At 53.5% G+C, this 21,790-nt stretch overlaps 1 protein-coding gene across 4 annotated transcripts in view; it reads left to right on the top strand.

Annotated features, from left to right (window-relative positions):
* Positions 1-21,790, top strand: part of SCAP (SREBF chaperone) — a 93,897-nt gene that overhangs the window by 69,303 nt on the left and 2,804 nt on the right. For 2 of the 4 annotated variants that reach the window (XM_082411958.1, XM_082411956.1), the window contains exons 4-18: positions 10,934-11,091; positions 11,905-12,125; positions 12,295-12,400; positions 13,210-13,382; positions 13,777-13,903; positions 15,329-15,441; positions 16,452-16,546; positions 17,989-18,087; positions 18,247-18,465; positions 19,192-19,568; positions 20,102-20,290; positions 20,371-20,572; positions 20,661-20,776; positions 20,858-21,383; positions 21,481-21,566. In XM_082411958.1, the coding sequence (XP_082268084.1) occupies positions 10,934-11,091; positions 11,905-12,125; positions 12,295-12,400; positions 13,210-13,382; positions 13,777-13,903; positions 15,329-15,441; positions 16,452-16,546; positions 17,989-18,087; positions 18,247-18,465; positions 19,192-19,568; positions 20,102-20,290; positions 20,371-20,572; positions 20,661-20,776; positions 20,858-21,383; positions 21,481-21,566 (2,807 nt within the window). The remainder of the gene's footprint in view (positions 1-10,933; positions 11,092-11,904; positions 12,126-12,294; positions 12,401-13,209; positions 13,383-13,776; positions 13,904-15,328; positions 15,442-16,451; positions 16,547-17,988; positions 18,088-18,246; positions 18,466-19,191; positions 19,569-20,101; positions 20,291-20,370; positions 20,573-20,660; positions 20,777-20,857; positions 21,384-21,480; positions 21,567-21,790) is intronic. The other 2 variants (XM_082411957.1, XM_082411959.1) reach the window with 2 other exon arrangements.

Genomic DNA, 21,790 nt, shown 5'->3' with positions numbered 1-21,790 from the left:
GTGAGTGAGGGTGGTCAGCTTCTGATGTGTGAATACATATACTTGAATAGCTTTATAAAGGCACAGAAAATATTCAGTTATACATTTAATACATCTAGTTATACATTCCTGTTTTGAAAGGAAACACCAAACTACATAGAAAGAAGTGTGTCTGTCCTAGAAAAGCTGGGGATTGTGGTTGCCGTAGCTGTGGACAGCTGGGTCTGGGTTCATATGTAGGCTGCTCACACACCATGCACAGGTGCCAGGCAGTGCCCTGGCAAACAGGCCGTCTCCTTCTTGTGCAAGGTAGTTATGGGAACCACTGAGCATCCCTAGAGAATGTTTTATCATCGGAGTCCCAACACCATTTAATATTTGCACTGTGCACCTAATTTTTTCAAATCTGCTAGGTCCTGTTTTATCCTCACAATCCAGTCAGGTAAAACGTGCAGGTTTTGTTTATCTCTTTTGCAGTTAAGGAAGCTGGGGCCCAGAGTGATGATGTGCCTCAGTTTAAATTTAGTTTTCATGGGGTCAACACTGGGTTAGAACTCCAGATCTCCTGACCTGAAGCCCACTGCTTCTTCTGAATCATACTGTTCTCAGCTGACTGTCTCTGAGCTGAGCACTAATGTAAACAAGGAAGAAACAGTCTTTCCAGTTGAGCGTCTGAGGTGCAGGACTTAACCCACCAGAACTCTGGGCTCATTATTTGGAAATCTTCTAAGAGTGATTAGTTCGTCTCTAAAACTTTTACCTGCCAGGTATGGATGAAGTGTTCTTCCCTCATGTGTTGTGCTCAGGTCCCATGGATTGGTGCTGGGCTTGCTGAGTCTGTTGTTGAGGAACAAAACCAAGCTCAGGGCACAGAGCTTTTCCTCTCCTACCTTCTCTCTGACAGTGATTGCACATTCCTTCCCATTTCCTTTTCGGGTAATATAGCAGCCAGGTAACTTGTTATAAACTGTGCTCTAATGTTGCTGAAATAGAGACATATCTGGTAAGATAGGTATGTGTTTCAACTACGCATGGTGTCAAGAGGAAGTACACAATCCAGGCTCAATGGTACTCTGCCCATGAAGGTCAGATGTGGCAGAAACCAGTTCTGTTGCTTCATGTCTCAGCTTGACCCTTGGCTCGCTATGGGACCTTACTGGATCAAGCCTTTTGCCTCCATTAACCTCTTCATGCAATTTTACCACATAATGGAGCTGATGGTTCCCGGTCACAACAGGGTCGTCTGTGTTTGTGAATGTTTTGTGACTAGTAGAGTTCAGTGGACCGGATGGTACAGAGTAGATGTTTCATGGTACAGCTGTTAGGGGTTTACTTGTTTGTGAGCCCTTTAAACTTCCTTAGTGTCCGTCTTTGGCCTGGGATGGTGATAGTAAGCAGGTGTACAAAATAACTTGAGGGTTCAGGAATTAGAGGATTGTCCCTGTTTTCTCTTTCTGATTGGGGTCCCCAGCCCCTGAAAGGTTGAGAAGGAGACCCAGGCCCTGGTACAGTCACCTGGTGTCATGCAGCTCAGTGGTCAGTTATCTCACCTCCACTGACTGTTCGTCATAAAAATAAAGGTCAACAATATAGGAATTCTAAGGGTTGCTTTAATTATAAGGAACAGGAAACACAACCCAAACCAGAGTAAGTGAAAAGGACGTTTTTTGGGTCATATAACTCACAGCCACAGGCAGGGCTTACTCAAGGACAGCATGGTTTAGGCCTCAGAAGGAGTCCACCTCTCAGCTCTGCCCTGTCTGGGTCAGCTCACTGTTGTCTCCCTAACAGTGGCTGTAGCAGATTCAGTCCCATGTTCTTGCAACATCCAATCCAGTGGAGGATGAGAGGGTGCCCCCTTGGCTCTGAATAGGGTTACCTGCCTGTCCCCACCCCAAACCCTGTGGCCGAGGGAGGTGCTTTGTTGACTGACTTCATCACCTGATTGTCTTCATCACCAGGCTGGGGATGAGAGAGGATGGTTTCCCAAGGAAAATTAGGACGCTCAGGCACTGGGCGTCTACTGCTCACACCAAGGAACCAAAATGTCCTTCATTCCTCTGTTCATTCCTTTATTCAGCACATGTTTATTGCACGTCTGCAGTGTGCCTGGCAGAATGATCTTGAGGACACATAGAGCCTCACTGCTCTGGAGGAGATCTAGTGTGCTTGGGAAGAGAAGACAAAGATATCAGTTTAAAATAAATTCAGCATATGTCAAAGGGAAACAGGAGCCAACTGAAAGAGCTCCAAATGGCCAATGCTGGAAAATAAAATACATTTTGCAACAAAATAAGTAAAGTAGTATTGGATTATAACCCACAGTGTAAATAAATATCTGAGTCCATATGATTGAATAAATCAGTGAAGGAAAATAGACAGATCTGGGCAAAAATTCTAAATTTATGTAGCTGGACTTCCCCGGTGGCGCATTGGTTAAGAATCCGCCTGCCAGTGCAGGGGACATAGGTTCTATCCCTGGTCCAGGAAGATCCCACATGCCTCAGAGCAGCTAAGCCCGTGTGTCACAACTATTGAACCTGCGCTCTAGAGCCCATGAGCCACAACTACTGAGCCCGTGCGTCTAGAGCCTGTGCTCCGCAACAAGAGAAGCCACCATAATGAGAAGCCTGTGCACCACAACGAAGAGTAGCCCCCGCTCGCCGCAACTAGAGAAAGCCCACACGCAGCAACGAAGACCCAATGCAGCCAAAAATAAATAAAATAGAATAAATTAATTTTTAAAAATGCAGTAAAAAGTAACCATTGTATTAAAATATATATATATATATATGTATGTAGCTACTCTGCCCTCAGGGAGGTGGAATATAATCCCTCTTCCTTAATTGTGGACCGTGCATAGTGACTTTCTTCCAAAGAGTACCGTGTGGAGAAGGGAGAAAAGAGTCTCTTTACAGTGGAGAACCTGAGCAAGGTGATGAGGGTCAACATCAACAGTGATAAATCAGGTTGATGGTATGTACCCTTGATGTGTGACGAGAAGGGTGCTTTACCTCTGTGGTCTTCCTCCCAAAAACCCATAAACCCAGTCTAATCATGAGAAGAACTTCAGACGAGTCCCGGTTGAGGGATGGTCTACACAATTCCCGACTAGCGCTCCTCAAGACTGTCAAAGTCATCAAAAAAAGAGTCTAAGCACTTCTCTGGTGGTGCAGTGGTTAAGAATCTGCCTGCCAATGCAGGGGACATGGGTTCGAGCCCTGATCCAGGAAGATCCCACATGCAGCGGAGCAAATAAGTCCATGCGCCACAACTTCTGAGCCTGTGCTGTAGAGATCAAGAATCACAACTACTGAGCCCGCATACTGCAACTACTGAAACCTGTGCACCTAGAGCCCGTGCTCCACAACAAGAGAAGCCACTGCAATGAGGTGCCCGTGTACCACACTGAAGAGTAACCCCCATTCGCTGCAACTAGAGAAAGCCCATGTGCAACAACGAACACCCAATGCAGCCAAAAAAAAAAGAGTCTGAAAAACTGTCACAGCCAAGAGAAGCCTCAAGAGACAGGACAACTAAATATAACATGGTATCTTAGATGGGATCCTGGGAGAGAAGAAGGACATAGGTATAAGCTAAGGAAATCTGGTTTCCTTACTTTTCCTTAGTGATAGTTTCTCAGACTTTCCTTGTTCTTGATGACCTGGACAGTTTTTTTTTGTAAATAAGTATTTTATTTTATATTTATTTAATTAATTATTATTTTTTAATTTTTGGCTGCGTTAGGTCTTCATTGTGGCATGCAGGATCTTTTTTGTTGTTGTTGCGTCGTGTGGGCTTCTCTCTAGTTGTGGTGTGCGGGTGTTCTCTCTCTAGTTGTGGTGCTTGGGCTCCAGAGTATGTGGACTCTGTAGTTTGTGGCACGCAGGCTCTTTATTTATTTACTTATTTTAAAATTTTATTATTTTTTGACTATGTTGGGTCTTCATTGCTGTGCGCGGGCGTTCTCTCATTGTGGTGAATGGGGGGCTACTCTTCATTGCGGTGCACAGGCTTCTCATTGAGGTGTCTTCTCTTGTCGTGGAGCATGGGCTGGAGGTGCACGGGCTTCAGTAGTTGCAACACGCGGGCCCTAGAGCACGTGGGCTTCAGTAGTTGTGGCACGTGGGCTCAGTAGTTGTGGCACGTGGGCTTCAGTAGTTGTGGTGCCGGCTCAGTAGTTGTGGCTCGTGGGCTCTAGAGTGCAGGCTCAGTAGTTGTGTCGCACGGGCTTAGTTGCTCCGTGGCATGTGGGATCTTCCCGGACCAGGGCTCGAACCCGTGTCCCCTGCATTGGCAGGCGGATTCTCAACCACTGTGCTACCAGGGAAGTCCCGCAGGCTCTTTAGTTGAAGCGGGCGAGCTCAGTAGCCCTGCAGCATGTGGGATCTTAATTCCCTAACCAGGGCTCGAACCCGTGTCCCCTGCATTGGAAGGCGGATTCTCAGCCACTGGACCACCAGGGAAGTCCTGACCTGTACAGTTTTGAGGAGTGTTCCTCAAGTGGGATTTGCCTATTTTTCTCTAGATTAGACTGGGGTTATGGGTTTTTGGAAGGAACACTACAGAGGTAAAGTGTCATTCTTTTCACATCTGTCAGCCTCCTAAATTATTTTTTAAATTTCCATACATTAAAGTTCAGTCTTTGTGCTGTAAAGTTCTTGGTACTGTCAGGTTTGTTTGGGTTTTTTTTAAGCCTTTCTAATAGAAGTATGGAACAATCTAGATGTGTTTTTAATTTGCATTTTCCAGATGACTACTGTCAAGTGCTTATTGTATTTGCATACCTTCCTTTGTGAAGTGTTTCAGTGTTCTGCCCATTTTGAATTGAGCTGTTTGGATTTCGTTTTATTGAATTGTAATTCTTTCTGTATGCTGGAGGTGTCTCTTTCTATATAGTATATAGTCCTCTTTCTCCCCTTTTGCTGAAGTGTTCCCCCCCAATGGGGTAGTGTCTGCACCCTGCAGTTAGGCCTTTCTGTGTCCTCCAGAAAGGACTCTAATCAACTCTACTGGGTCCTTGCACTCTGAGTTAGGTCTGCCCTGTGTTGGAGTCACTGATCAGTGGCCTTGTGGGGTAGGGGAGGACAGTTCCCTCTGGAAGGAGGGGTGTTTTTACCAGAGGAAGACCAGAGCAAAGCAGAAAGGTGAAGACTTTCCATTTCACAGGCATGTGACCTTGGGCAGGTTATGTAACACCTGTGTACCTTAGTTTCCACATTCATAAAGTGGGGATAATAATTATACCTGCATTATACATTGTCATAGGATTAAGTGAAAGAATGCAAAAGTTAGGTCAGTGCCTGGCCCATCATTTGCATTCGATAAATGTTTCTGGCTGTCATCGTCATTGATTAGATCTGGTCAGAGCAGAGGGCAGAAGAACAGAGGTTCACATACTTGGACTGCCCTCTGAGTGCACCAGGCATGCACTCCTTATCTTTTACTCCTTAGTTCACATCACGCTCTCCAGGAGGCCTTCCCCAGCTGTCTTGCAGATGTGTGCTCTGTTTCTCCTTGTGAACTGTAGTGTGACCTAGTTGCAATCATGTTTCATTCAAATTTGTCCAACCTTTTGCACATAGTATATGCTTAAGAAAGGTTTTTTTTGAATGACTTGTTGAATAAGCACGGCTTATTTAGGAGACAGAGAGTCTGAAGTGAGGCATTTTTCTTGGAGCTTGGTAGGTGATAAGTTAGGTGGGACCAAGTTAAGTCTTGGGCTCTGGAGTTTAAATGAATTCTCTGGGCAGTGGAAAGTCATTCCCTTAGAGGCAATGACATGATGAAAGTGGTGGTAAGAAGGTCAATCTAATTGAACTAAGAGAAACTTGGAGACTGAGTTGACTGTGCCTAGGAGGGAGGGTAAGGGGACAAGAAAGGGGAGGAGAGATTGATTTTAAAGGGATGCCAAACCAATTTTAAGAGTTTTAAGACATAATGATACAACTAGATATAACTAACATGTATTTGGCCAGACACCTTACTAGATGGTTTCGTGTGTTCTTTTGTTTGGTCCTCACAGTGATCTGCTGACGTCTGAGAGTTTATTCCCGTTTCCCTCAGTAAGTAAGGGACTGAGGGTTGGAGAGTGTAGAGACCCTTGTCCAAGGCACACAGCCAGGGGTGGAGCTAGAATTTAACCCTGGCGTGTCCCCTGAGCCTGCCCTTCCCACCACACCCCACCCCCTCGCCTGTCCAGGGCTGGAGAACAAGGAGCAGGAGCCCTGCTTTCCAGAAGAGCTGAGTATTGGGAGTCCTCCGTATGGTGTTCTAAAGCGAGCCCCTCGGTGTGTCAGTGTAAAGGTGAAATACCTGGAGCTCTAGCTTACTTTCTCTAAATGTGAAGGAAGGATTGTGTTTAAAGCAGCAAACTTGAGGTGTCCTGCACTGGCCTGACTCCCCTAGACCAGGTCACCATGGAAACCTGAACCTCATACCGAGACCTACCTGCCACGTTCACAGAGGTGGCTGGGCTTCTGGCCCAGCACTGCAGTGTTTGGTGGTAGCCTGAGCCTGAACGCAAGGTTTCCAAGGAGCCCTGGTCAGGGACCCCACAGGTCCTCAGGACCTCAGCTCCCCTCCTGCACTGCTTGTGCTGGGCGTTTCCATCTATGTCCTGTTCTCCATGGGAACTCACATAGTTCAGAACTACCCAGGCAGGTAGAATATACCAGCTTGGGAATTAGGCGGCCTTGGGCTTTAATCCTGGTCTGCTGCCTATCAGCTGTGTGTCCTTGGGCATATCCTTTTTATCTCTCTGAGACTTGGTTTTCTTATCTGGGTCCTCTAGCTCAGGGTCTCTTAACAAACTGCAATCAAGGTGTCAGCCAAGGCTGCAGTTATCTCAGAGCCTGACTGGAGAGAATCTGCTTCCAAGCTCACTCAGACAGTGAGCTGGAAGCAGGTTTCTTGCAGGCTGTTGAACTGAGGGACTCTTGTCCCTCATTGGGTGTTGGCTGAAAGCCCCTCAGTTCCTTGCCACATGGACCTTTCTGGAGCAACTCATGATATGGCTGACTTCATCAGAGTGGTGGCTCTAAAGGAGGCGGGGGCAGAGGAGGACTCGTAGTCTGCTTTTTCCTTCCATTAAAAAAAAAATAGTGGCAAAATACACACAACATAAAATTTACTCTCTTAACTGTTTTTTGTTTGTTTTTGTTTTGCTTTTTGTTTGTTTGTTTGTTTGTTTTGGCTGTGCCATGTGGCTTGTGGGATCTTAGTTCCCCGACCAGAGATTGAACCTGGACCCCAGCAGTGAAAGTGCTGAGTCCTAACCACAGGACCACCAGGGAATTCCCTCTCTTAACCATTTTTAAGTGTGCAGTTCAGTGGTATTAAATACATTCACATTATTGTACAGCCATTACCACCATCCATCTTCATAACTCTTCATCTTGTAAAACAGAAATTCTGCACCCATTAAACAGTAACTCCGCATTCCCCCTTTCCCAGCCCCTGGTAACCACCATTCTGCTTTTTGACACTGTGAATTTGACAACTTTAGGTACCTCATATAAGTGGAATCATACGGTATTTGTCTTTCCGTGCCTGGTTTATTTCACTTAGCATAATGGCCTTAAGGGTCATAGTCTTTTGTAACCTAATCTCAGAAATAAGAGCTCATCACTTTCGCTATATTCTGTTTGTCAGAAGCAAGTCACTAGGTCCAGCCCACTCCCAAGGGGGATTACACTTGGGCACGAGCGCCAGGAGGTGGGGATTATTGGGGCCATGTTGGAAGCCTCCATCTAGTGAGCACTCCTCCCTCTGTACCCAGGGGCATCTGTACTCCACCTGCCCTTATGCTTTCTCCATCACCCACTTAGGATACCTCGTGTTGTCTCTGTTTCCATGTCTGTTTCTTACTTGAGTATCAAGTAGGGATTATGATAGGACCCAGCACAGTGAGTGGTAGGCCCTGCCCACATCTCCTGCTACCATTTTCGTGCCTGCCTGCTTTCCAGCCACCAGTATCCACATCTCATTTGTCAAAGGATCTCTGGTACAGAAGGCCTGAGGTGCTGGAGAATTCACACCCCCTAGGAGCAGCCCTCAACCAATAACTGTAGGAGTTGGTATGTAACCTCAGCTGTCTTCCTTTATGTCGGATAACTCAGCTAAATCCAGTTATCCACAGAGGGTGCTTGCTCAGTAGCACACCCTTTGTGGGCTGCCTTCCCTTCCCTGCTCCTGTCCCTACTCCCCTCCCTGTGTTTCCTCCACCTCCCAAGGAAACTACTTGTCTAAGGGCCTGCTGCTGGGGGAACCCAAACTAAGATAGTGAATGACAAGAGTTAGGCTCATGCCTGTAAATAAACCACCATAAGAGAATTCTGATGCCCGGAAGAGGGAGTTTGAGGGTACATATATTGGACGATGAGTTTGATACAGTCATATTAAATGACTGACCCAAGATCTTGAAAGAGCTGGACAGATGTGGAATAGCTGCTTGGAAAGTTCATTTGGAAATCGGGGAGGTGAATAAGAGCCGGCCAGCAGAGGGAGGCCCAGCCAAGGCCGGAGAGCGTGGCTGTGCCATAGGCTCTCTTCTACGTGGTTTTTGTCTGGTAAGGCTTACCAGCTGAGGAGTGAAAACAATGAGCAATGGATTTTACCCAGGGCTGGTGGAAGGTCAAAGGAAAAAGAGGTGTCTGGGGCATAAGGGTTGCATATTCTTATGAAAATCTGATGAAAACCATGGATCCTCTCCCCTAAAAATGATGACCGTGATAATAATAGATACACTTTTGAGACGAAATACGAGTTAAGCAGGGTGCTCATAGAACTCCTGGAGCCATCCCTAGAGCCCAGAACGAGAGCTCTGGTTCTGAAGTATGTTCATTGTTACTTTGTTGAAATGGTGGCCTGGATCGTCCTGGGTGGGAAGGGGGCTGGATTTGGACTGGAGGGCCAAGGAGCTGTCCTGCCTGGAAACCAAAGGTTCAGTTGCACAGGCTCAGTGGGCCTAAGGGTGGGGGTGGAGTGTGTGAAGAGGGCCGTGGGCACAGGAGATGGTATGTGCGGAGTCACAGCCTTGTGCCCAGTGGGAACAGACCTGGATCTGGAGGCTCCACGGTGCCAGCTCTACCTGGGTGATGTGCTGTGTCCTTCACAGAGTTTGAGGAGATCCCCCGGGTATCACTCTCCTTGTAGAGCTGTGGGTCTCTGGGCAGCTCCTGCCACACTCAGGCCTGTGTGGTGTGTTGAGTCAATGAGCTGCTGATTGGGTCAGGACCTGTGGCAGTCAGTTCTGTCTGGGTACCTCTCTACCTCCTCGCAGCTTCTAGTGGGCTGAGTCTGCTGCAGAAGACTAAGTGGGTGAGGACTTCTGTCCCCAGAGCCTTTCATAAATACACACTTCACAAAGGCTCAGATGGATACCTGGGGTTGTTCCTTTGCGCCCAGGGGCTCAGGGGCCCAGGAGATATTAACTTGCTGTGTGTGATCAGCATCTTAACCCTTGCTTGTGCCATAGCCTGGAGTACGGCATCACTGAGTGGCTAGATGGCCTTCCTTTCATCTACACACCTGCCCTTCAGAGTTCCTGATTGCGGCACAGGCATCAGGACAGTCCCCTCAACCCTCGGCCAGGCCCGGCTCCCTCCAGCCTGCTCTGCACAGTGCCTCACGCCTGTGGGCAGACCATCCCTGTCTCTGGGTGGATGACAGCCTAACTTTAGGGGGGTCTCCAGAGCACTGCTTTGTCAGGTTGCCCCTCCCTCTCAGAGGTAGTCAGGGGCTTTTGTTTGTCCACTGGTTAAAATCCAGATGGCTCAGTCAGGTGTCATCCTGGCCACCTCTCATTTTTGCTGTGATTTCCATTATTTCCCGCCAGGACTCCTCTGTGCTGTCCAGGCTGCTCCTCAGAGGCCCTCGCTGCCCCTCTTCCACCAGCCCTTCCCCACCTCGTGCCTCCAGTCAGCTCCCCTCGGGCCATAACTCTGCTGCAGCTAGTCCAGTACCTTGTTTTGGGGGTGCTCCTTGACACATCCGTCACTGGAAGTCATTCCTTGCCTATTACATGTGTGTCACTTTTGTCACTTAAGTGCATATTAGCTCTTTAAGGATAGATGGCAGGTTCTAGTGAGAAAAGTGTGGTGTTCAACGAGGAGACCTGGGTTTGAATCCTCATACCATCCTTCTTGAGACCTGAAACCCTAGAGAGTCACTTTGCTTCTCATAGGACTGTTTTGGGGGTCAGTGAGACGATGTGCCACACCTGTTATTGCTAGTGTTTCCATCGGCACTTAAGTCTCTGCATGCGCTGTTTATGTGTGTGTGTGTGTGTGTGTGTGTGTGCATGCGTGTGCTTGTGTGCAAATCGTAGTGATGCTGCAGGGTGAATGTCATTATCTCCCTTTCACTGAGGAAATTGAAATCCAGAGAAGTCAAAAACATCTGCAAGGCCATACAGTTGGAGAGTAGAGATTTAGAACTGGGTCTATTGAGCTTCAAAAACCAGTGACCTGCAAGTGGCCAAACCAGGATCGGCAAGATAGGCTACACCCTTTGGGGAGCTTATGGCCTATTGCAGGGTCAGCAGGCATTTTGCATCAAGGGCTAGATAGTACAGGTTTTGTTTAGGTTTTGTGGGTCATGCCATCTGTCGTGAACACTCACCTCTCATTGTTGCATGAAAGCAGAACAGTGCAGAATGGGGTGGGTATGGCTGTGTTCCAGGAAAACTTTATTTAGAAAAACAGGTGCCAGGCTCAATTTATGGCCTGTGGCCATAGTTTGGCAACCCCTATTCTATTGGAAAATGTGTAGGAAAGTGGTCCATTAAGTGGTAAGAAGTCCCTTTGGACAGATTCATTTTTGAAGGCCTGTCCTGTTGGCCCCACATTGCTTTGCCCATAGTAGGTGCTCAGTAAATCCTTCCTGAGTACGGGCCATGTTTCTCCCTTTGTGCTGAGCTGACCTTTCTAACCCTCCCCCATTTCTTCTGCAGTACGTGGGTGCCCCAGTGGCTTATATCCAGCAGATATTTGTGAAGTCTTCAGTATCTCCCTGGCACAAGAACCTCCTGGCAGTAGATGTGTTCCGCTCACCTCTGTCCCGGGCATTCCAGCTGGTGGAGGAGATACGGAACCATGTGCTGAGAGACAGGTATGCCTCCCTGGGACCGCAGCCTCCCTGATCCAGCTCTGTACTGAAGGGAGGGTACAGCCCTCAGTGTAAGTCCATTGAGCCAGCCAGCTCTGTGGAAGGTGAACAAGTGAGAAAGAGGTGGGTGGGCTCGCTTTGCCTTTCTCAGCACGCTTGTGGGTCCACTGTGGCTATGTTCCCCTTGGACCTGTGCAGATGGCACAGGTAGAGCCCTGAGCTTCGTCACCAGGTCTCAGACTAGGTATCCACTGGGCCAACCCTGTGACAAGCTGAGGTCTGTTTGACTCGTGAGCCAGAGGGCTCACTGCCTAGGGGTTGTGAGATGTGAATCTAATGGTGGTGGCCATGCTGACAAGAAGCAAGCTGTCCCTGGGGGTACACTTCTGAAATCCCAGCCCACCAGTGATTCTCTGGAGTGTGCTGTGTTTGTAAGCTGCCTCACTGCTGGCTTTTAGTTAGCTGAGGGCTTTGACAGGCATTTTGGTGAACGAGACAAAGCCCTTGATTTTCACCCTATCCCCTCTGCCTGCTGAACTGGCCAAGGTATTCTAGTGAGTGGGGCTGTGCACACTCCCAGATCTTGCTTCTCCTCGGAGGTGATGGGTTTTTGGGGTCCACATGCACTTTGAAGGTGAGACAGCCACATGGTTTGGTTGTTGACCACCTGGAAGAACTTCCCCTGCTGCCCTAGTCCTCAGGCTCTTTGAGATACCAGGCATCTGGGAGCCTGATGACGGAGGAGACCTCGTAAGTGCAGTGGGCCTATCCTGTGCTGGCAGACACAGCAGGTGCCTTGTCCTGTCTCCCGCACAGCTCCGGGACCAGGAGCCTGGAGGAGGTATGCCTGCAGGTGACCGACCTGCTGCCAGGCCTCAGGAAGCTCCGGAACCTCCTCCCCGAGCATGGATGCCTGCTGCTCTCCCCTGGGAACTTCTGGCAGAATGACCGGGAACACTTCCATGCTGATCCTGACATCATCGGAACCATCCATCAGCACGAACCTAAAACCCTGCAGACCTCAGCCACGCTCAAAGGTACCTCCAGGGCAGGTTCCTTGAGAACCCGCCAGAGGGCCTGTTGGTCACCTTGTCCTCTTTGATCAGGGGTTACCCCTGGTTTCCAGAGATGGGGGTGGAGAGGGGTCCTGGTGTCTCTACAGTAGCTGCCATTCCTTTGTCAGCACCTGCTGCGTTCTGTCTGCAGACTTGCTGTTCGGTGTCCCTGGAAAGTACAGCGGAGTGAGCCTTTACACCAGGAAGAGGCTGGTCTCGTATACCATCACCCTGGTCTTCCAGCACTATGATGCCAAGTAAGGCCATCAGCGCTCAGGGCTCCTGACGGGGCTGTGGAATGACAGGAGGCTTTGACTAGTCCTTGTTCTGGTTAGAGTGTCCAGAATGCCCCCTGGGAACTTGGAGTTCTCAGGCCTCCTGTAGAAATGTTTATATCCCTTAGGCTGAAGGGTGCTGTCTGCTGACACTTGACCTGACAGCTGGTTAAGAATAAGGGGCGATGGAAAAAAAAAAAAGAATAAGGGACGCTGGGACTTCCCTGGCGGTCCAGTGGTTAAGACTCCACACTCCCAATTCTAGGGGCGGGGGTGGCGTGGTTTTGATTCCTGGTTGGGGAACTAAGATCCTGCATTCTGCACTGCATGGCCAAAAAAAAAGAATAAGGGTTGAAGGCAGGGCTGGCAAATTCACTGTCCTGGTGCCTCCAGTGGTCTCTCTTGAGCCTAGGGCAGGGGTCCCCAGCTGGTTACTACTGAGCCCCATGTGACCTCAGAACCTTCCCAGCAGACTGCTGCAGATAGCTCCCAGCAAGGGCCCGTAGGATGCCGCTGATTGGCTGTTCTGGGCCTTTGGCAGTTGGAGTGGGGTGATAGGTTGGGAATGGGGTGCTGAGGGGGAGGTCCTGAGACACCTTTGCCAACTTTTAAATTCTTCCAACCCCCCACCACCCCACCCTGGAGACTGGAGGGAAGGTTAGACACCACAAAGAAGCTCCCTCCAACACAGGGGGAGGAGGGAAGCCCCGACGGACCTTCCTTCCAGGGATTGTCTTTGTTCCCTGGACCAAGAGGTACAGTCCATCTACCCCACCCCACTCCATGACCAGGTTTCTGGGCAGCCTGCGGGCCCGCCTGATGCTCCTGCACCCCAGCCCCAACTGCAGCCTTCGGGCAGAGAGCCTGGTCCACGTGCACTTCAAGGAGGAGATTGGCATCGCTGAGCTCATCCCCCTTGTGACCACCTACATCATCTTGTTTGCCTACATCTACTTCTCCACACGTAGGTCCACGGCAAGGAGGCTGGGGCTTTCTCTGAGCTAATATGGGCATTTCCAGATCACCCCCTTCCCTGCCTGTGCAGGTGGCCCAGGCAGAGATGTAGAACGTGCCTGGTGGTTACAAAAGCTGGGGCTTCACCACCCCCACAGAGTCTCAGGGGCTCGGGTGGGTCCAGGGCTCCTCTTACTTCTCAAGAAAAGTCCCTTCTTGGGTAAGGGTTCCCAAAGGACACACTACGCCCCTGAGACTGGGAAGTGTACACCTTCTTTGGTCAAACCGGGGCCTTCCCTTCAACTGTCAGGGCACACTCCCCTCCTAGGAGCTCAGTTTAGAAGGGCCTGTGTGTGCCACGCTCTGGGGAGATGCTATCCTGATGTGCCCTCTCTGCCCTCCAGGCAAGATCGACATGGTCAAGTCCAAGTGGGGGCTGGCTCTGGCCGCCGTGGTCACAGTGCTTAGCTCGCTGCTCATGTCGGTGGGGCTCTGCACACTCTTCGGCCTGACGCCCACCCTCAACGGCGGGTAGGTCCCGAGCAGGCTCCACTGGGTGGCAGGGTGGGACCGCAGGCCGGAGGACCTTGCACCTCTGGGCACTTGGCCTGCCCTGCACTGGACGCTTGCTATTACCCCATATTCTCACATGGTTATTTTGACATTTAAGAGGTACATTTTTTTCCTCTTTAAGTTACCTGGTTTGTGTTCATACATATGTATATACAAAGTATATCTATATTTACATATAATACATATATAGTTATGTGTATGTATGTACGTTCATGTATATATTTCTGTGTGTGTATATGGGGTCGGTATTTATATATGCATATATGTGTGTTTATGCATATATATATATGGGTATGGTGTGTGTGTAGGGTATATGGATGTGTATGTGTGTATTTGTATATTATGTATACACGTGCAAATTGCTTCTTGATGGCTTAAGCCATAGATGGGTGTGACAGAGAAGGTACATTTCTTCCTTTCTTACTATTAAAACATTTAAATGCCTAATAAAATAGGTGACGTTAGAGTAAGCTTTTTAAAAGACATAGGACATAAACACATTCTAATTTGTCACCTTTCTACGGTTTGCTTTCCCTGCCATTTCTCTCTGAAACGTGGTCTGAAAATCCTTCCCTGGGTGTGTCCTCGGGCTTCAGTCTCCTCAGCTCTGCTGGGCCCCACCCGCCTTTCCAGTTAGCGAGTACTGCCAGTTGGCCTGTGCCCTGCCTTGGCTTGTCAGACTGGTCTCAGGAACAGCGATTTTGTGTTTTCTGTTACCTTCCTTGCTCACAGAACTGCTTCCTTTCCTAAAGGTGATGGTGCTCAACACCCCCTCCCACCAGAGCTGTCTGCTCTGCCCTCAGAGCCCCCCACTTCCACTGCTCTACAGTGGAGACCCCAGTGAGGTTTGCCTCGGCTGGTGTTCTTTGTGCCTAGACTTCTGTCATAGACCATTACTGGTAGTGGGAGCCTCTGGTCTCAGCTAGGAGAATTTTCTTTAGAAACAATTGCTCGTCTCCAAACACAGCTTCTCCACAGAGGCGAGTAGGGCTTTAGGCTGGTCTCATCCCCCTTCCATTTGGTCCTGATGGCTTGGCTGGGGTGGTTTCCTCTGGCCGATGTGGGAGTCTGGTGTGGGAAGGCCCCGGAGAGCTGTGCTCTGGCAGCTGGGCAGCCCAGGGGCCTCTCTCTGCCGTACTGGATGGATGGAGATGGGGGTGGTCACTCTCTCCCCACAAGGCTTCGAAGCCTGCCTGAAAGCTGAGAGCCGTGCAGACAGAGGCCCTCCTGGGACGGGGGTCAGTCTTGTGCTGTGCGAGTCGCTCAGCAGCCCCCACTATAGGGTGCCAACCGCACAGCCCCCCGGGACCCAAACCTGTTGAGCACCAGCTGTGTGTCGGGGGCCCTCAGCGCTCTGCTCACCCTCTCCCTCTCTGTCCCCAGTGAGATTTTCCCCTACCTTGTGGTGGTCATTGGGCTCGAGAACGTGTTGGTGCTCACCAAGTCAGTGGTCTCCACCCCAGTGGACCTCGAGGTGAAGCTGCGCATCGCCCAAGGTAACAGGTGGGGAGTGCGGGGTGCACTAGGGCAGGGGAGGGGGGCTGGGCTACACCTCCTCCGGCTGAGGAAGCGGGGAGCCCAGGAGCCTCCCTTGCCGTGGCCTCCAGCGTCCCATGGCAGCTTGTTAGCATGAGCCCTGAGGAACCGTGGAGTCACCAGGCCGTGCTTTGTCCTGGTTCATGTGTCAGTCAGAAAGCAAACCAGACTCTGCTGCGGGGCTCATGTGTTTGACCCTTCGTCAGGCTGGCACCTGGTCTTTTCTCCTCCTGCCTCACTCCATCACATAAGGCCCAGGCCCCTGAAGCTGGTCACCTCAGAGACACTGCCTCCACAGCTGTCAGGAAAGCCCCCTGTGGCCTCCGTGGCAGGAGCTGGGGATCTGGGGTTCTGGCGAAAGCGAGAAAAGAGCCTGGAGGTCTGAACTCTTGCACCTCCTCCTCCTCACCCACTATCTGTGGGAGCAGGGCTGGGGGCAGGCCATTCGTTCACTCAGCAAACCTCTGTGAGCTGCTGTGAGAGGCCAGGCCCTGCACTAGATGTAGGGTTCCGAGGAGACTAGGGGAAATGGCCGCTGTCCACTAGGTGCTCAGAGCTTTAAACGTGGGACTGTGTGATAGCCTGGGGGCCAGGGAGGGGCTGAGGTAGAACACGTCGACCTCCTCTGTCCCTCGAGCCATTTTCCCACATGCACACCCGACGAGGACAGCACGTGAGGCTGGATGTGCCAGCTTCGGGGTCACTTGGCTCTCCTCTTGGGTTTGCTCAACTCACACCCTGCTTCTCCCTTCCTCTGATGGTTGTAGCTCTCCCCTGGACCCTCCAAACCCTCCTTCCCTGCAGCAGCTGTGACAGCAGCACCTTGGAGCCCGGGCACTGGCAGGGTCCTGAGGGTTGGGGCGCTTTGGTGGAATGGCTGCCTCAGAAGGCTCCCCACGTGGTTGTGTGCAGACACGTAGCAGACAGCGGTCACGTGCTGGCCCCATGGTCCTGTTGTCGTCCTCTGCAGGCCTAAGCAATGAGAGCTGGTCCATCATGAAGAACATGGCCACAGAGCTGGGCATCATTCTCATTGGCTACTTTACCCTTGTGCCTGCCATCCAGGTAAGGCCCCTCCAGGGCTGCACCTTAGGTGAGCATGGAGCCAGCTGCTGTTTCCCCAGCTGTGCGGGGCACACCCACTCTACACTGCCACCTTCACCTATGAGGTGGGCCTTCTGCTGGCAAGATGGCTGTCACCGTGCACAGGGTGGTCCTGGCATAGCTGGTTCAGGAGGAGGACTCAGTGAGCCGAGGCTGGGCCACGGGATTGAGCTCCCAGCCTGGCAGCCTCTGCCTTTGACCCTGTCCTTGCCCCTCGCTGCCTGTCTCTCATTCAGCCAAGTGGGAGGAGGGGCCTTGGTGGGTGCAGCAGAGGCTGGCTGCCCGCTGTGCAGTCCAGTCAGACCTCGTTTCCCAGTTCTCAGGCAGAACACGGTGGGGCCCCTGAACTGGGCCCTTCCTGCCTTTCCTGGCCCGAGCCCTGACCCACCCCTGCAGCCTCTAAACACATGGCCCGCACCCTGGGAGGGCCACTGGCCATTGCCCAGAGCCCTGGCTCAGCCGTGGGGTTGTGAGCAGAGGTGGGGGTGGACCCACACTGAGTCAGAAGCCCAGACTCTTGCTGCCAGTTCCGGGATGAGTTGTGTGAAGGGAGTGAAGAGCCATCCCCTCCCCATCCTTCCCCCACAGCATGCAGGCCTGCTGAGGTTTGGGGGATGAGCTGAGACCACAGGGGCCCCAGGCTCCCACCCCCGCCAGAGGGCGTCTGCAGGACGCGGGCAGTCTTGGGACATTAGAGCTGACGTGACCATGGTGCCACCGTGTGCTCCATCCTTCATCTTACCCCACATTTGAGTAGAAGCCGTGGTGATGTGCCAGAGGTCGCAACAAGGGCAGGGGAGAAAAACTTAAATCTGAGAAAATTCCATCTATCCACAGGGCTTGGGGAGCAGAGAGACCACCCCTTTTCAGTTTCAGGGCAGAATTAATTCCCCCCTGAGCTCTTCCCCTCCTTTCATTGGTCCAGTGTGGTCACTGGCCAGGAATATTTCTGAGAGCCCCCAAACCAGGCCAGGCCTGGGCTCTAGGTAGGTGTTGGTCCATGGCACGTGAGCAGGGCCAGGGGCTCAGTCAGGGAGGGCTTTTTGGGTAGCAGGCTGGTGGGGCTCAGAACTTTCCAAATTGGGTCAAAGCACCTCACCTCCAAGTTCGGGCATCAGCCTTCTCTGGGTAAAGGTGTGTGTATGGGGTGGTGGGGGTGGGGGTTGTTTGCGGGGGGGTGGGGTGGGGTGTCTCTGCTGCCCCCTTGTGGGGAGGGAGGGAGCTGCTGCATTATCCTCCTTGGCCTCTCCCAGATTTCAGAACTACCAGCATCTCTTTTCTTTCTCTCTGCTGTGCCTTGCCTGAAACTGCCCTGCAGATTCCGAGGTGCCTGCAGGCACGGAACTGGTTCTCTAGGTGCTGGGCTGTGAGGTCATGGTGTCCCCTCATCTGCTTAATTCCAGGAGTTCTGTCTTTTCGCCGTCGTGGGCCTGGTGTCTGACTTCTTCCTTCAGATGCTGTTTTTCACCACTGTCCTGTCCATTGACATTCGCCGGATGGAGGTAGGACTGGGCTGAGCCCTGCCCACCCACCTCCTCTGCATCCCTGTCTGTGCTCAGGGGATTTCTGGGTGAGAGGGGCAGGCCTCAGGCAGGGCAGCAGCCCCGTGCGGGCAGCCTCTGGACAGCAGCTTTGGGCCCTGACCGCTGCACCCCCAACAGCTAGCGGACCTGAACAAGCGGCTGCCTCCTGAGGCCTGCCTGCCCCCAGCTAAGCCGGCGGGGCAGCCAGCACGCTTCGAGCGGCAGCTGGCTGTGCGGCCGTCCACACCCCACACCATCACACTGCAACCGTCCTCCTTCCGAAACCTGCGGCTCCCCAAGAGGCTGCGTGTCGTCTACTTCCTGGCCCGAACCCGCCTGGCACAGCGCCTCATCATGGTACCTGCCACCCCTGCCTGAGGGCCAGCGCTCAAGTCCCTCGTGCATTTTGCATTTGCCTCGGAGGTGGGGGGTGCCCCTCAGGCCTTCATGGCCTCTTGAAGCCTAGCTTTGGGAAGCCACCCACTCTACCCTCCTGCCCAGACCCTGGTGGTTTCTGGGGTGATAAGCCCATCTTTGGAGAGGTAGCCAAGGTTGTCAGGGAGAGGAGTTGTCTCCCCAGGGTGACCCAGGACGGGGTGCTCTGGGATGGAACCACCATGGTTGCCCGAGTCAGGGTTCACTGTGCAGGCATCAGAAAATGCTGGGCTGGGCAGAGGGGAGAAGGAGCAGGGCTGGCCTCTGGTCAGTGGGCCTCTCCTAAGGAGTTGAAGTGAGACGGCAGCGAGGCTGAGGCCCTCTGAGGACTAGGACCCGTGGTGTCTCTGGAGCAGGTCATGCAGCTGGTCCCTCTGGCCATGCTGACCATGGGAAAGGTAGCAGCTTTCTGGCCCAAGCTGAGATGGGGGTTGGGGATGGGAAAGTTCTATAACAAACCTAAGGGTGCGCCTCTGTATTTCCAGGCCAGGAGTCCCAAACCCGACCATGGAAAAGGAACTAGGTCCCTCTGGGGGGCAGTTGGCCCCCAGTCATAGTGGGAGGACTTGGAGAGGCAGGAGGGAAGGACAGGTTGGGGCTGCCCATTCCTCCCAGAGGTCCTGCTGAGCACCCGATGCCCCACTGCAGGCTGGCACCGTTGTCTGGATTGGCATCCTGGTGTACACAGACCCAGCAGGGCTGCGCACATACCTCACTGCCCAGGTGACAGAGCAGAGCCCTCTGGGCGAGGGCGCCCTGGCTTCCATGCCTGTGCCTAGTGGTGTGCTGCCTGCCAGCCACCCGGACCCCGCCTTCTCCATCTTCCCACCTGGCGCCTCTAAGTTACCCGAGAACCAGACATTGCCAGGGGAGCTGCCCGAGCCTGGGGCTCCGGCTGAGGGCGTCCATGACAGCCCAGCCCCAGAGGTAACCTGGGGGACTGAGGATGAGGAACTATGGAGGAAGTTGTCCTTCCGCCACTGGCCAACGCTCTTCAGCTACTACAACATCACACTGGCCAAGAGGTGAGTTGGGCTGTGCCAGGTCCCACCTCCCCACCTGGTGATGTCAGCTCACTGTCCCCAGGGCATCCCTTCCCCTCAGGAGGGAGACCCTCTGGTTTGAATTCTGCATTTCCTTTCAAATAAACACCCCTAAGGCTGTGAAGTAGTAGCCAGTGCTCCAAGCATCCACAACCTAAGAGTAGCCCGGGTCCCTGCTCTGGGGAGTCATAGGTTGCTGTCAGCCACTTGGCCAGAATGAGATCCACCTCACTCACTCCCACCCACTCTGAGCCAGAATGGGTGACAGACATGGCAGTGATGGCTGCCGGTGTCTGTGACAGAGGAAGGTTGGGGCGCCAGAGCTGGGCTGGGGAGGGACGTTACCTCTGCTGCGCCAACCCATGCTGGGAAGACTGTCCTGAGAGGGTGCTCTTGGAGCCTGGCAGGTTGAGCTGAGTCCCGTGTGAAGAGCAGAGAGGGGGACTGGGGCAGCAGCAGGAGGGGGGTCCCTTCCGAGGGCATCTCTGCTGAGGCTGCCCGCTGCCCGGCCCCAGGTACGTCAGCCTGCTGCCTGTCATCCCAGTCACGCTCCGCCTGAACCCGAGGGAGGCCCTGGAGGGGCGGCACCCTCAGGACGGCCGCAGTGCCTGGCCCCCGCCGCGGCCTGGGCAGGGTGGGCTCTGGGAGGCCGGCCCCAAGGGGCCAGGCACGGCGCAGGCGCACAGAGACATCACCCTGTACAAGTAAGGCCCACGAGGGAGGGGGGCGGCTGGCAGGGATGGGGGGGGATGGGGCACGCCTCACCAGGCTCCGCCCGGCGTAGGGTGGCGGCACTCGGCTTGGCCTCGGGCATCGTCCTCGTGCTGCTGCTGCTCTGCCTATACCGCGTGCTCTGCCCTCGCAACTATGGGCAACCCGGCTCGGGGCCCGGGCGGCGGCGGCGTGGGGAGCTCCCCTGCGATGACTACGGCTACGCACCACCCGAGACGGAGATTGTGCCCCTGGTGCTGCGCGGGCACCTCATGGTGAGCACGGGTGGGAGCTGGGGGCGCCTGAGGCCTGGGCCGCGCAGACGCCAGCGCCCGTGCCCATGTCCATGCTGTGCTTCCGCAGGACATCGAGTGTCTGGCCAGTGACGGGATGCTGCTGGTGAGCTGTTGCCTGGCAGGCCACGTGTGTGTGTGGGACGCGCAGACTGGAGACTGCCTCACTCGCATCCCACACCCGGGGTAGGTACCCCCCACCTCCCACCCATACCCTGCCCTGCATCTGTGCCCCACTGTCCTCACCCCACCCTCCCTGCCCCCCAGCAGGCAGCGCCAGGACAGTGGTGTTGGCAGCGTGTTGGAGGCTCAGGAGAGCTGGGAACGGCTGTCGGATGGTGGGAAGGGTGGTCCAGAGGAGCCTGGGGACAGTCCTCCGCTACGGCATCGTCCCCGGGGCCCTCCACCACCTTCCCTCTTCGGGGACCAGCCGGACCTCACCTGCTTGATCGACACCAACTTCTCAGCGCAGCCACAGCTCCTAGAGCCCGCTCAGCCCGAGCCCCGGTACCGGGCGGGCTGCCGCCGTGCTCAGGCCTCCCCAGGCTATGACTTCAGCCACCTGGTGCAGCGACTGTACCAGGAGGAGGGAATGGCTCCCGTCCACACACCAGCCCTGCGCCCACCCTCGCCCGGGCCCACGCTGCCCCAGGCCCCTGAGGACGAGGGGGGCTTTCCTCCTGAGAAGGGCTCCCCTTCCCTCGCCTGGGCCCCCAGCGCAGATGGCTCCATCTGGAGCCTGGAGCTGCAGGGCAGCCTCATCGTGGTGGGGCGGAGCAGTGGCCGGCTGGAGGTGGGCAGAGGGGCTGGAGGTGGGCAGAGGGGACGTCTGTGCAGGGGGTTTATGGGCCCTCCCAGCTCGCAGGTGCTCACAGCCTCTGGGCCTGCAGGTGTGGGACGCCATTGAGGGCACTCTGCGCTGCAGCAGCGAGGAGGTCTCCTCGGGCATCACGGCCCTCGTCTTCCTGGACAAAAGGTGCGAGTGCTAGGATGCCTGCCTCAACCCTAGACAGCCCAGCCCAGCACACTCTGAGGTTTGAGCCCTGCTTCCCCTTCACTGGTGTGTGACTTGACTTCCCTACTCGGTGCCAAGCCCCACACCTGTGAACAGCAGGTAGTCCACCTCAGTGGGAGGGGGACAGCTCAAAGAGTTAACAGGTAGGAAGCACTTAGAATAGGGCCTGGCACATGGAGAGTGAG

This window comes from Balaenoptera physalus (assembly GCF_965194825.1).
Source record: "Balaenoptera physalus genome assembly, chromosome: 11".
Classification (NCBI taxonomy): Eukaryota; Metazoa; Chordata; class Mammalia; order Artiodactyla; family Balaenopteridae; genus Balaenoptera; species Balaenoptera physalus.
This window is presented reverse-complemented; position numbering and strand designations above follow the sequence as displayed.